Raw genomic sequence first — 15,317 nt, forward strand, 5'->3', positions numbered from 1 at the left:
CCATGGGTCTCCGAGACTTGTATAAATATTAGAGGCGATCTGCACCGCACAGGAGTCTGTAATCAACATTTACTGAAAATTGCGACACACATCTGAAAACAATATACAGTCAAACCTCCATGAGTCGATATTGAAGGACCATCGACTCATGGAAATGTCGAGATGTGGAATAGGAAATCTTTGGAAAGCTCTTTGGAGGGACCATCACAGTAACCCAGAAAATATTTTTTGATATGGAATAATTTGCTTCCATGAGTCGATATCGAGTCATAGAACATCGACTCATGGAGGTTTGACTGTAGTCTGAACCTGCGAACATGATAACCGTCCACGGTGGCTACTTCGTTATTTCCAGATATCAGCAGATGACATTTGTGACTAACATTATCCTCAATGTGTAAAAACTGGTGACCCAAAATTAAGCAATACCAGCGCTGGCCAGTTCCAAATGCAGGTCAAGTAAGGAATGGATAGGAAAATGTTGATGAAAATTTGTAGATAGTGCTGTGCTGCAAAAGTGCGGTCGAAAATTAAAATAATTAGCGTTCGTTCGTTTTTGTTGTTCTTTTAAATCAAACTATACACGACAGACCGTTTAGCAAAATGAACCCTGCCACACTCCCTACCCCATATATCCAACATCCCAGTAATTTCTCGTGGAAGTGCAGATGACTCGTCGGCTTCTATCAAAGCGAGTATCACGTCAACAGTTTCCTACCTATTCCTTAATTGACCTGCATTCGGATACGGCTGGCGCAGGTATTGCTTATTTTTGGGTCACCAGTTAGTCCCAAACTTCATCTGTTGGTTCTCTGTGTAATTATAGCTGACCTGGCAATAACGGAGTAGTAACCGTGGGCGGTCAATCATGCTCATGCTCTAATTGATTTTCTTTTTCGATCGTAAAAGTCGAACAAAATAGTACAGAGCTCGAGATTGTTTTGCGCTCAAAAAAAAAACGTTTGATCGCACTAATTAATATTCTTTTTATTCGACTTCACAAGGCAGAATAATATGACGAGGATTTCTAGATCGTTTCAATCGTGCTAAATAATTCGACCGCAAAAAGAACAAAATAATGCGTATCTCGAGATCGATCTGCGCTCCAAAAACACGTTGGATCGCGCACTAATTAATTTTCTTTTTATACGACTGCTCAAAGCAGAGCAATATAATGCGGATCTCTAGATCGTTCTGCACTCCAAAACTACGTTCAATCGCGCTCTAAATAATGTTCTTTTTAAACCTCAAAAAGCGGATCAAAATAATCGTTTGATCGCGCACTAATTAATTTTCTTTTAACATCGGAAAAAGTAGAAGAAAATTAGGTGAATCTCGAGATCGTTCTGCGCTTCAAAACACGTTCGATCGTGTTTTTACACTCTACAACCCAATTTTTTGTCTTCGCACAAAATCATTATTTTGCTTTCTGAAATCGATATGAACATGTCGTGGGCAATGCAAATTTTAATTTCGCTTTTTCATCAATTTCACAAATATATATTTTTTAAGTTTGTTCGAATTTTTCATCCAACACAATAATTTCTTGAATGTATTCACCTTTTATGAATTTTCAACATATTGAGACTTTGAAAATTCTCATTCATTATTATTATTATTTTTTAATATTCAGAGTTTTTTTATTCTCCGTGTGGGAAGCTGGATACATATTTCAGAGTGTATCATTCATCACTATAGCATATATTACGCATGCAAGAATCCAGATAAGCGCCTCCAATAAACATTTTCTTGGCAAATGATCAAAGGCAGCTATTGTGAAATTTGCGATGTTTTATTTATACTTATCTAAAACATTTACAAATGCATTGCCGAATAGAAAAGACAAATTCAGTTATATTTAAAGTTTGCGAGTTTTGAGGGCATACGTCCAAGGGCTCGAAAAACGTCCTCTGGTCACTGCAAGTTGTTGGGATTGAAAATGAGCTCTATTTATTTTCATAAAAAGCGCCCGAGTGCCGTTTAAAGTACACTAGCCTTGGTGATGGGTGGGATCTTATTCGATGGTCACCCGGCGAGAGGAGGCAGGATCAATAAGCCGCCTGAAAAACCAACCGTTATGTGTTAAAATTATTTTCTATGCAGGTACTAAAGGCGATCATAGGGATCATAATTGTGGTAAAATCGATTTCAATGATATCTAAAGTTTTTTTAATACACTGGAATATCCCAGGCGCAAAACTGACTTTTGCATGCATTTTGCAAAATTGTCTTATGCATTTCGGGTTAATTGACATCAGATGAATAAAATTATGCGGATCTTGAGATGATTCTACCTTCCAAAACAACGTTCGATAGCGCTCAAATTAATTGTCTTTTCCGAACACAAAAAGCAGAACAAAATAATGCGGATCTCAAGATCGTTCTGCCCTCCAAGAACACATTCCATCGCGCATTAACTATTTTTCTTTTACTTGTCATAAGACGAGTTTGTACTATTCGATTAAATTTCCCTGCTTCATCGTACCTTTAACAGATACGTATTTATACCTAAACAGTAAGGCCGTCTTCAATGTCTCGTACTTGACTCGGTTGAAGACGGCCTTACTGTTGAGGTCGAAATACGTATGCCGAATAAAATAATGCAGATTTCGAGATCGTTCTGCACTCCAAAACCACGCTTTAAATACTTTTATTTTTTGACCACACAAAACAAAACCAGGTAATGCGGATCTAAAGATCTTGCTGGGCTCCAGAAACATGTTCAATCACGCACTAATTATTTTTCTTACCGATCGAAGCCGAATAAAATAATGCGGATCTCAAGATCGTTTTGCACTCCAAAACCACGTGCGCTAGATAATTTTCTTTTTTGACTACACAAAACAAAACAAGGTAATGCGGATCTCAAGATCGTGCTGGGCTCCAAAAACACGTTCAATCGCGCACTAATTATTGTCTTTTTATTCGACCGCACAAAGTAGTGCTCTCCAAAAACAAGTTCTGTAGCGCACTATTTTTTTTCGATTGATAAAAGCAGAACGAAATAATGCGGATTGTTCTCTAGATCAGCGGTTCTCAACCTGGGGTACATGTACCCCTGGGGGTACAGGGGGTACTGACCCCAAGGAGTACCTCGCATAAAAAAGCGTAATGTGCGGATGTCGAACTAATTCAATATAAACTTATTGATAAAGAAGCCTGCTTCTAAGTGGCTAATAAGTCTCGTTTCGAAAAACTCCGAAGCCTCCTTCCAATAGGCTCGAAAGCCTCCTTCTAAGTGTCTCAAAAGCCTCATTCCAAGTTGCTCGTAAGCCTCGTTTCAGAGGCTCGGAGACCACCATTAAAGAGGCTCGGAAGCCTCCATTCAAAAGGCTCGGATGCCTCCTTTTAAGAGTCTCGGAAGCCTCGTTTCAAAAGGCTTGGAAATTTCCTTTCAAGAGGCTTGGAAGTCTCCTATCAAGAAGCTCGGAAGCCTCCTTTCAAGAGGCCCGGAAGCCTCCTTTCAAGAGGCCCGGAAGCATCCTTTCAAGAGGCCCGGGAGCATCCTTTCAAGAGGCCTGGAAGCGTCCTTCCAAGAGGCCCGGAAGCCTCCTTTCAAGAGGCCCGAAAGCCTCCTTTCAAGAGGCCCGGAAGCCTCCTTTCCATAAGCCCGGAAGCCTCCTTTCCATAGGCCCGGAAGCCTCCTTTCAAGAGGCCCGGAAGCTTCCTTTCCAGAGGCCCGGAAGCCTCCTTTCAAGAGGCTCGGAAGCCTCCTTTCTAGAGGCTCGGAAACCTTCTTTCAAGAGGCTCGGAAGCCTCCTTTCAAGAGGCTCGGAAGCCTTCTTTCAAGAGGCTCGGAAGCCTCCTTTCAAGAGGCCCGGAAGTCTCCTTTCAATAGGCTCGGAAGCCTCCTTTCAAGAGGCTCGGAAGCCTCCTTTCAAGAGGCTCGGAAGCCTCCTTTCAAGAGGTTCGGAAGCCTCCTTTCAAGAGGTTCGGAAGCCTCCTTTCAAGAGGCTCGGAAGCCTCGTTCCAAGAGGCTCGGAAGCCTCCTTTCAAGAGGCTCGGAAGCCTCCTTTCAAGAGGCTCAGAAGCCTCTTTTCAAGAGGCTCGGAAGCCTCCTTTCAAGAGGCTCGGAAGCCTCCTTCCAAGAGGCTCGGAAGCCTCCTTTCAAGAGGCTCGGAAGCCTCCTTTCAAGATGCCCGGAAGCCTCCTTCCTAGAGGATTGGAAGCCTCCTTCCAAGAGGTTCGGAAGCCTCCTTTCAAGAGGCTCGGAAACCTCCCTTCAAGAGGCTTGGAAGCATCCTTTCAAGAGGCTCGGAAGCATCCTTTCAAGAGGCTCGGAAACCTCCCTTCAAGAGACGCGAAACTCTTCTTCCAAGAGAGAATTCTTTTTTCAAGGATTGGAACTCCTATTTAAATATACTAAGTGGCCTCCGTTTAAGAGGGAATCGTGGTCGGAAATCTCCTTTCAATGTGCTCGGAAACCTCTTTTCAAGATGCTAGGAAGCCTTTTTTCATGACGCTCGGATTTATTATTTGAAGAGGCTTGGAAGCTTCCTTTCAAGATACTGAGAAGATTCCTTTTAAGATGCTCAGTAGCCTCCTTTGAAGATGTTTGGAAGCCTTTTTTCAAGAGGCCTAGATGTCTCCAAAAGTCCTTAAAGTCGTGTAGGAAAGTTTCACGGAATAACGATCATTTCAGACAATTTTTTGGAGAGTCATATATCTCGTTAGTTTTCACATCTATTTTTGTTGAGAATTACGCTTATTTTAATTTACAGCAAAAAATAGGGGGTACCTCAATAAATGCAAAAGTTCGAAGGGGTACGTTCCAAGAAAAAGGTTGAGAGCCGCTGCTCTAGATTGTTCTGCGTTCCAGAAGCACGTTTGATCGATCGCGCACTTGTTATTTTCTTTTTATTGGACTGCACAAAGCAAAGCGATATGACGCGAATCTCGTGGCCATTTTGCACTCCAAAACCACGTTCGATCGCGCTCTAAATAATGTTTTTTTTTTTCGACCGCAGAAATCAGAACAAAACAATGCAAATCTCAAGACCGTTCTGCGCTTCAAAAACACGTTTGATGAGGTTCACCCTTCTAATGGCTAGGGTTGGAGATTTAACTTTGCACGAAACTTAAAATAATAATAATTGCGGTTCCTGCTTTGCTGCAAACAGCTTCTCATAGATCAAATTTTTCATGGGCCCCATGTAGTTCTTGAAGCTCTAGAAATGGTTTCCAGGGGGATGGTGGGTGTGTGGCCCCAAATGGCCGGAGCGAATTGTTATGACAGCAGCTCTCCATGGGTGCGTGTGTACGCTACGGAGGTCTGACCAGAAGAGAGACCGAGTCATGGCTTGCTGCGCACTTATCGACACGCTGAGGTGTTAATGTATAATCACACGCTGATGGTAATATACTCAAACCCCACATTTCCCTTCTTCTCTCATTAAAAAAGGCAAAAAAATCCTCTAGCATAGAACGCTTTGTTTTTTTTTAAGTTATTTGCGCGAGACGAAGATGAACATATTGCTTTTGAAAAACCGATGATTTTCTTTGAAAACTGAACTCCAAAATAAACTTGTCTGATCATCGTGGTTTTTAATCGCAGAACAACGAAATGCAAGTCAATAGGTTGTATCATTTAAATGTTAAACTAAATTGGTTATTAATCTCACAAAAACATTTTATATTGTAGCAATAATTAAATATCTTAAACCTTCCATTAAATCCAATTATCAGCTTCATATATAGTAATACCAGCAAGCTGACCTTCAACATATCGATGTTGAACTTGCTAACAACCGCTTAGAACATGTGTTCCCAAACTATGGGCCGCGACTCTCAGGGAGGTCGTGGGCTGATCAATGATGGGTTGCAAAAGACGAATCTTGATTCATTCTTTTGTACCTATTTTGTCCCACAAATCTATCACAGCCATTAGATTTGGATCTATGTAGTGAATGGAGAACAATAAATTTTGAGATTTTGTCAAATACAATGAAATCAATTCAATCCAATTCCAATAAAAATCCAAGCCACATTCAATCCAATTACAATCAACATCCAATCCTAATTCAATCTAAATCCAACCCAAATCCAATCCAAATCCATTCCACAGTCAATCCGTATCCGTTCCATATCCATTCCAAAACCGCTCCAATCAAAATCAAATCCAATCCAAAACCAATCTAAATCCGTTCCAAATCCAAATCCAATCAAATGCAATTATAATCCAAATCTAAATCAAATCCAATTCAAATCCAGTCCAAATCCAACCAATGTCTAATCCAAATCCAATCCATATCCAATTCAAATCCATTCCAACCAAATCCAATTCCAACAAAAATCTAATCCAAATCCTATCTAAATCCAACCCAAATCCAATCCAAATCCATTCCATATTCAATCCAAATCGAACCAAAATCTAATCCATATCCAATCCATATCCAATTCAAATCCATTTCAATCAAATCCAAATTCGTTCGAATTCAAAGTAATATAATGATGGTATATGAAGCAATTCATAATGGTTTGTTCAATCTAACGCAAACTTATTTTTATGCAAATTCTAAAAGCCAATGTGGGAGGATCGTAACCAATATGCGATTGTGCTAAGTGGGTCGCATGTACAAGTAGTTTGGGAACATCTGGCCTAGGATATGATATTTATCTAAAATTTCGCAGAGATATAATACTTAAATGAGATAGCATAAGTATAAACCTAAATTTTAGACTTATGTTAACCAGTCCATTTAGCCAATAACTCCAAACTTATGACTTTGTGAATGCTGGCAACGTTTTTTGAGCTTCGTGAATGTTGGATATCTCATCCAACGGGTAATTCCGCTACGACTACTAAGTCAGTAGATTCCAAAATAAGTTTCAAGATAATATATTAAGCCTTCCAAACAACTTTGTAGCATACGATAGATCTCCATATCTCTCAGATTTCGATAGAACTAGCTTTACTGGTAGTCTCATGTACACTAATGTCGCCAAGTTGTACATTTCAATCTAAATTTATTTTAACAAAAATAAATGCTTCCATGACCCACCTTGGGATTTTGTAGATTGTCAACTTTTTTTTCTCGGCAGTCTCCCAGACACGACTTGTGATATTGCAAACAACAAACCAGCGGTCTCCCATGCTTTGTGATTTTCCAAACCACAATCCATTTTCCAGCGGTCTTCCAGGCGCGCTTTGTGGCTTTCCAAACCACAAACTATTTTCCAGCTCTTCCAGACACGCTTTGTGATTTTCCAAACCACAATCCATTTTCCAGCGGTCTTTCAGACGCGCTTTGTGATTTTCAAACCACAATCCATTTTCCAGCGGTCTTCCAGACGCGCTTTGTGATTTTCCAAACCACAATCCATTTTCCAGCGGTCTTTCAGACGCGCTTTGTGATTTTCAAACCATAATCCATTTTCCAGCGGTATTCCAGACACGCTTTGTGATTTTCCAAACCACAATCCATTTTCCAGCGGTCTTCCAGACGCGCTTTGTGATTTTCAAACCACAATCCATTTTCCAGCGGTCTTCCAGACGCGCTTTGTGATTTTCCAAACCACAATCCATTTTCCAGCGGTCTTTCAGACGCGCTTTGTGATTTTCAAACCACAATCCATTTTCCAGCGGTATTCCAGACACGCTTTGTGATTTTCCAAACCACAATCCATTTTCCAGCGGTCTTCCAGACGCGCTTTGTGATTTTCAAACCACAATCCATTTTCCAGCGGTCTTCCAGACGCGCTTTGTGATTTTCCAAACCACAATCCATTTTCCAGCGGTCCTCCAGACACGCTTTGTGATGTTCCAAACCACAATCCATTTTCCAGCGGTCTTCCAGACGCGCTTTGTGATTTTCAAACCACAATCCATTTTCCAGCGGTCTTCCAGACGCGCTTTGTGATTTTCCAAACCACAATCCATTTTTTAGCGGTCTTTCAGACGCGCTTTGTGATTTTCAAACCACAATCCATTTTCCAGCGGTCTTCCAGACGCGCTTTGTGATTTTCAAACCACAATCCATTTTCCAGCGGTCTTCCAGACGCGCTTTGTGATTTTCAAACCACAATCCATTTTCCAGCGGTCTTCCAGACGCGCTTTGTGATTTTCCAAACCACAATCCATTTTCCAGCGGTCCTCCAGACACGCTTTGTGATGTTCCAAACCACAATCCATTTTCCAGCGGTCTTCCAGACGCGCTTTGTGATTTTCAAACCACAATCCATTTTCCAGCGGTCTTCCATACGCGCTTTGTGATTTTCCAAACCACAATCCATTTTCCAGCGGTCTTTCAGACGCGCTTTGTGATTTTCAAACCATAATCCATTTTCCAGCGGTATTCCAGACACGCTTTGTGATTTTCCAAACCACAATTCATTTTCCAGCGGTCTTCCAGACGCGCTTTGTGATTTTCAAACCACAATCCATTTTCCAGCGGTCTTCCAGACGCGCTTTGTGATTTTCCAAACCACAATCCATTTTCCAGCGGTCTTTCAGACGCGCTTTGTGATTTTCAAACCACAATCCATTTTCCAGCGGTATTCCAGACACGCTTTGTGATTTTCCAAACCACAATCCATTTTCCAGCGGTCTTCCAGACGCGCTTTGTGATTTTCAAACCACAATCCATTTTCCAGCGGTCTTCCAGACGCGCTTTGTGATTTTCAAACCACAATCCATTTTCCAGCGGTCTTCCAGACACGCTTTGTGATTTTCCAAACCACAATCCATTTTGCAGCGTTCTTCCAGACGCGCTTTGTAGCAATACAACCCATTGCCTTGTGTTTTTTTAATTATCAGATATTTTAACACATTATCACATTACCGATTCAACTCACCTTTTGAAATTAGCGTCAGGATCCAACAAATCTCCTGGCAGGATCGCCAAAATGTGTGGCCCCAAATGGCCGGAGCGAATTGTTATGACAGCAGCTCTCCATGGGTGCGTGTGTACGCTACGGAGGTCTGACCAGAAGAGAGACCGAGTCATGGCTTGCTGCGCACTTATCGACACGCTGAGGTGTTAATGTATAATCACACGCTGATGGTAATATACTCAAACCCCACAGTGGGGTCGTGCGCCATCAACACAAGCAAGATCTATGGCCGAAACGCTTTTTGGGATGTTGACCATTTTTTCAATTTTCAATTTCACAAGTAGAAGACATCTCGCTTAACTTTTCAAAAGGACCCAAGTAACATTTTTTTTTTGTGAATTATTTTGAGTACTGCAATCAAAAGCTTTCATGTTTTTTCTGTTGATTGGAAACTATTTCCACGTCCTTCAACTCATTGCGTCGTAGGGTTAAAGCAGGTATTTTCATCTTTTCGTCATAGTCTCAAAAACCAAAAAAAGAGAAACCTTTTTGACAAACTCATTCGTATCAAATCGTAAGCTCAGGAGATACGTTCTGCTATAGTGGAGTTCTAGCAAAAGGACGTTCCTTTCGATGGTTTTAGCCCCTATGACGATGGACGGAAATACCTGCCGTGTCCCTATGTATTAAAACTATATATTCGACAAAATCTCAATTATTTATAAACAAGTTTTCCATAATACCGCTTGCCAATGTGAAATTTTGGCAGACATTTTTTGCTGCATAGTTTATTAAAGTTTCTCATATTCCCTTTAAAAGCTATTTTAGAATTCAAAACGAAATAAATGTATAGCAGGGACATGCCTGGTATTAATCCCAATACTTCTGCTTATAAGGCAGAAACGGCTCCAAGCCGGTCTATAGTCGAGTCATAATCTGAATTATACGATACGTCATAAATTCTAGTCATTAATTTACTAATCTGAATTATACGATACGGAATATTTTTGTTGATGTTTCGATTATGACAGACGTCACCCCCAGCGCAATTATCACGTTAACAACTTAGGGCGCGATGTCTACCCACTCATCATACTTTAATAATTTCATAAACAACTTACAACGATGATGGCTGGCTTACACAATAATGCTTCACGCTATTTTTCGTGTCAATGCAAAATCATCTCCAGAAGTGAAGCCTTCAACCGCGAAAGCATTCTTGTCGTCGTCGTCGACGACGATGACGCCCGCCACCACCGATAAGAGAGACTTTGAAACAGGAAAGTTTTTACTTCCATACACGCCATCAGCACATTAGTAGACTGACGGACGAGTTTTTCCGAATTAACGACCATCATCGTCGTGAAGAGTTGCTGTTGCTGGTTTTGTCGTGGGTTTGAATGGTTTTCGTAACAGGCTCGTCAACAATCACAAGTTTATAGGAAGGGGTGGGTGACGTGGCTCCGTTGTTTAAGTGCTCTTGAAACAATAAAGAGAGGACTGAACAAGATGTTCAATCATATAATTGAAAAGAAATATGATGAATATTCATTTCTTTGATCTTTACAAACTTCTCGCATTGTGAATTTTCACCCAAATAATGTTGTTATTACAAGCACTTCTTATGCTTAAAAAACATTACCCTATTCAAATCACAAGCGATCGATCATTTGCTAAAATCAACAAGTTTTAACGATTCGATTGGCATTTTGATGTCGTCTGCACAGATCTCTTTTTCAGGTATTTTTAGATAAATTCCCATTCAGTGCAGCTTAGCGTTGGCAACACGTACAATTTGATTAAGTCAAGCTAAATTGAATCATTTTTCTTAACTTTTCCTTTCCTTTTGTTTTGTTTTTTTTTTCTCTCTCTTTTTCTCTTGGACGCGAATTCCTTATCCGCCAACAACAACCCAACCACGTACAACATCACCTGCACCCAGGGACGGATGTCTGGTGGCGCCCGGTTTCACACTGTCCAAAGTGTTTACGCTGACTCCGCTGTTGGCCAACAACAAAGACAAATGGGGCCTAGCACTCGACGGGCAGCTGAAGCACGAGGATACCAATCTGGCCTCCAGCACGTTGTAAGTATTATGCCTCCGGGCGGCTCGTGTTTTCCTTCCCCTTTTTTTTCGCCGTTTTCAGTAGCAGGTTGTTTGGTGTACTTTAAGGGTTAGGGTGTGACGTATCTATGAAGGTTAGCCAAGTTCTCAGCGTAATTGATATCAAAGTCAGTTTACATATTTCCAAAGAAGAATTAAAATTTCCAAGACCATTACGAAATGTAATCAGAAGAATATATGCCAGATTATAAAAGTAAAACATTAACTAAATTTATAATTTTGATTAATATTGAACAGATTTATACTTTTTATTTTGGGCGCTGAAATAACATTCTTAAGGGTTAATAATCCAAACCGTATTGTAAATACAAATGTTGAATTGGATTATGATTAATACTGTCGAAATTTTTTTTTTGCAATTTGGATTTCGTACGTCCCGCCTTTTTTCTACAAATTGTAATTCCGTTTATGCACCACATCAGTAAACCAACGAAACGAAAAGTAAGCTCTTCGAAGTGAAAGATAACGATAGAACGCACTCAAGCACAGCTAGCCTGCCGGAGCAGCCTATTTCCATTCTCAACGTGAAGCCGGTTGTTGGAGGTTAAGGAGAACCATCGACTTCCATATACACTTGTGGTGCTGTGTCCGTGTGTACTCTCTTTGTCAGATATTTACCCTTACGACTTTGTTTTGACGGAGGTATCTTATATCGAGTTGATCCTTCAGTAGATGGTGCGAATTGTGCCGAACGTTCCCAAACGTTCACCGACGCCATAGTATCATAGTGTCTGCATCACGTCGAAGGATAGGGTTTATTTAATATTTATTTTTACGTTCAGTGTGCACATTTTGGAAATTGTTCGTGCAGACATTTTAATCAATGTAAAAAGTTTTTTTTTGGGGTTCTGGCTCATGGAACGCACAACCCATTCCGTAACACATGCATAAATGCTAGGAAACAGCAAACTTCCATAGAGCATTATCATATACTTTTATTACCTCTTTACGCTTTTCTCGTTCAACAAAATTTTGCTATATTGCTATTGTTTTACCAAAAACTTTTCATATGAATTATAATAATTGTGTCTCATTTTTACATATCATGTTCATATTACGAACACTTAAGCGCATTTTTCACTTCGGAGGTCTTTATGACACATAAATTAAAATATTTCAATATATCCTCGGGTAGCGCATGAATAGAACTTTCATCTAAGCGCTTGATAACCTTATTTTATTGAATGTAACTAATAATATTGAATAATTTTATTCTGCAAAACTTCGTCTCAAATGCCGAACACTGATCTGTACGCCTGCCTAGAAAATTTGTTTAATAATGCAATAATAACGGAATATTTCAAATAAATGTCCATGTATAGCGTGCTTGGAATATGAGTCTGTTCGGGATTTGAGTTAAAACTGTTGAGGTCAAAATACGTATCGGTTAAGGTACAATCAAGTGGTGGAATTAAATGGGAAGGTACAAACTCGTCTTATGACAAGTGAAGGCATTCCACTAAAAAGCTCAAAATAATTTTCTTATTAAAACGGTACTTTTCAATTCAACTCAAAGAATTGAAATGGTAAGCAACTTAATTGAAACATGTTTTGTTCTTCGAAAAAGTTTATTTTATTGTACGTTATTGGATTTGGTTGAGATCGATTGCGTCGTTCAAAAGTTATGACAAAAACGTTGCATCATTAGCATCAGCATTGTTAATGAAATTTCCTGAGCAACACTTCAGAATTGTTTTTTTTTCGGGATAAAATCTGGAATTTTCTCGGAAAATTCTTTGGAAATTTGTCGAAAAGTTTTTTGGAATTTTCTCGGGATTTTTTTCGTAATTTGTTTGGGATTTGAATTTCCTTAATGTGTAGTTTTCGCAGGCCTGGTAGCGGGTCACTTTTTAGTGACTTGGTCACTTTTTTCGGGCTAGTCACTAAAAAGTCTCTTTTTTCGACCTCAAGTCACTAAAGTCACTTTTTCTCGCAAAAAGTCACTATTTTCAACTATTTTGAAACTATTGAACAAGATTTTTTTGATAAAACTTTATGTATCCATCGGATGATGCTTTGTTCATGGCGGAAATGAAATTACGGATCTTGGAAAAATGATCGCTCTGAGTCTTCGCGAGCTATTTAAATCGCTGCTCTTATTGGCATTTCACCAGTAACTAATTGAAGGTGTTTTACGTCACAATTTATAAATTGGTATACAGTCCTGCAAGTAGGAGACCTGTCGATTTGGAGTTTTTTTTAAACTCAAACTTTTTGTATGCGAGTATTATTTTCTGTGAATCGTTCAGAAAGCTCAATCTTAGCTTAGATCCATTAATCTAATCCCACAACAGTTAAATAGGATTTACTTTCTTGCTTATCTGTGGTAAGCTGGAAATGATTGAGGAGGATTGACAAACGATTTACAAAATCAACCAAAATGCATATGTTACAAATATGCGTTCATGGGGAGTAAAGTAGTATTGATATAGCATATTTTTATGATAGATCCTTTAGATAAATGATCGTTATGTGGCGAGTTAATTTTTAATTGACAACCTTATTTACTCTATTATTGATTGTGTTTTGTTCCACCTGAAGATAATTTTTAGTGGCCACGCAAAATTAGAACAACTTCTTCCAATAATGACCAAATGCTATGTCGAATTTTATTGCAAAAATCGTTCATGAATACGCACGGCAAGTCGGAAAATCTGCGTATTTTGGATTAAAAATATTAAAAAAACAGAGAGCATGGTCCTCATTAGAGGTCGAGCGTTCAATCCCAGGCTCGTTGTACATGAATCTTCATAATTTTTGTATCGTTTTCTACCAAAACGATCCTACGGTTGTTCCTGTCGCACTAAAAATTCCAAAAACATCCGTGGCATTTATGACAAATCAAAGAGTTCTCTGCATCTTTCTTAGGTAGCTAATCCAATGATCGTAATTTTCACTCATTCTCACGAGAAGAGAATGCTCATTCACGCAGATTTTCGCCGAGAAATAATTTTCAGGAAAGTGAAACAGGTGTTAAGTGTGATAACCATATTTCGCTCACTGCCAGTGGCGTAAAAATTGGATTTGCTTGCAGACTACTCATAGTTTTGAGTTGTCCTGCTTTTTAATGATATTGAGTAAAATTTTCGTGAGGTTAAAAGAGAGGGCAATACAATTTTACTAAGTCACTGAATAGATAAATGTTACCGAGTACGATTTTCGTTTCTCTTCTGAGTTCGTTGAAACAGAAAAGAGTGGTGAGTGAAAGATGTTTATCGCCACAAATTACGAAAAAAATAATCTCCTTCGACCCAAAATCGCTTGATTTCGTCTCATCGAACTTGCAATTGAAATTTGAAGTCACTATTTGGTCACTTTTTCTGCAACTGAAAGTCACTATTTGGTCCCTTTTTTCGTCAGCTTCGGTCACTAAAGTCACTATTCTGAGTGGCTTCGGTCGCTACCAGCCCTGTTTTCGGAAAATCTGCGGGATTTTTTTTTTTTATTTTCTCGGGAGATTCTTTGGAAAAAACAAATTTTCACAAGAAAATTCCAGAAAATTCCAAACAACTTCCCGAGGAAATTCCGAACGATTCATTTTATAATAAAACTCATTCAAATTTCAAAAATAAAATTCTTGGTAAGCTCTTTTACAATAATTTACATAGGTAGTAAGGTAGTTGAATAATTGGTATTTTTTCTCGTCACTCAAAATTTGAAAGGTTAAAATATGTTACCAATGTTGAATAGGGGTGAACAGTCCACAGCACTCCTTAAGCTTCTCCTATGTTTTCTTCAATATAATTCAGGATTCCGAACCATTTCAACGTGCAGAAGCAACTAGCAACATTTTACAAAGATCTCACACTTAAAATAACAAGGTTTTGTGGTTTTCACACTTTCTAGTAGGCTGTTTGTTTATCTTAGCGGAAATATTACGGGTGAGGTGAAAGAATCATTAAATCGTCAAATTTCAGTAAAAATAAGAGGTCAACTTCTGCCATTTTACCGCAAGGGTGCGTTATGCACTATTCTCCTCTAAATAGCTGAAGTTGTTCGAAATTTAAATAGAGACACTGCAGGTCCATCGTCGTAGGGGCTAAAGACAACGAAAGCAATTTGCTAGAATTCCACTATAGCAGAACGTTTCTCCTGAGCTTACGATTAGGTAAGGATCAGTTTGGCAATAAAGTGTCTGTGTTATCGGTTTTTGAGACTATGACGAAAAGACGGAAACGCCTGCCTACACCTCTTTTTTTTAGGGCACCAATTCGCTTAAGCTCAACAAAACATTTAATTCTTGCTTTGTTTGACATCGAAACAATAAATCCATTGTTAGAATAATGAATCCAATTCTGATTTTACGATTCAGCTTAACATAATTTCGTAACTCCATTTTCTCTGAATTATTGAACTTCAGTTGAAATGGTCGTAAGGTGGTGATAAAAAAAGTAACAGTTCTCTGCGGATGTAATCACTT

At 39.2% G+C, this 15,317-nt stretch overlaps 1 protein-coding gene across 6 annotated transcripts in view; it reads left to right on the top strand.

Moving 5' to 3' along the window:
* The window catches only part of LOC134225461 (beta-arrestin-1), a 295,165-nt gene that overhangs the window by 254,446 nt on the left and 25,402 nt on the right, over positions 1–15,317 (top strand). For all 6 annotated transcript variants that reach the window (XM_062705551.1, XM_062705549.1, XM_062705550.1 and 3 more), the window contains exon 7: positions 10,715–10,858. In XM_062705551.1, coding sequence (XP_062561535.1) covers positions 10,715–10,858 — 144 coding nt within the window. The remainder of the gene's footprint in view (positions 1–10,714; positions 10,859–15,317) is intronic.

The sequence above is a fragment of the Armigeres subalbatus genome, chromosome 3 (assembly GCF_024139115.2).
Source record: "Armigeres subalbatus isolate Guangzhou_Male chromosome 3, GZ_Asu_2, whole genome shotgun sequence".
Classification (NCBI taxonomy): Eukaryota; Metazoa; Arthropoda; class Insecta; order Diptera; family Culicidae; genus Armigeres; species Armigeres subalbatus.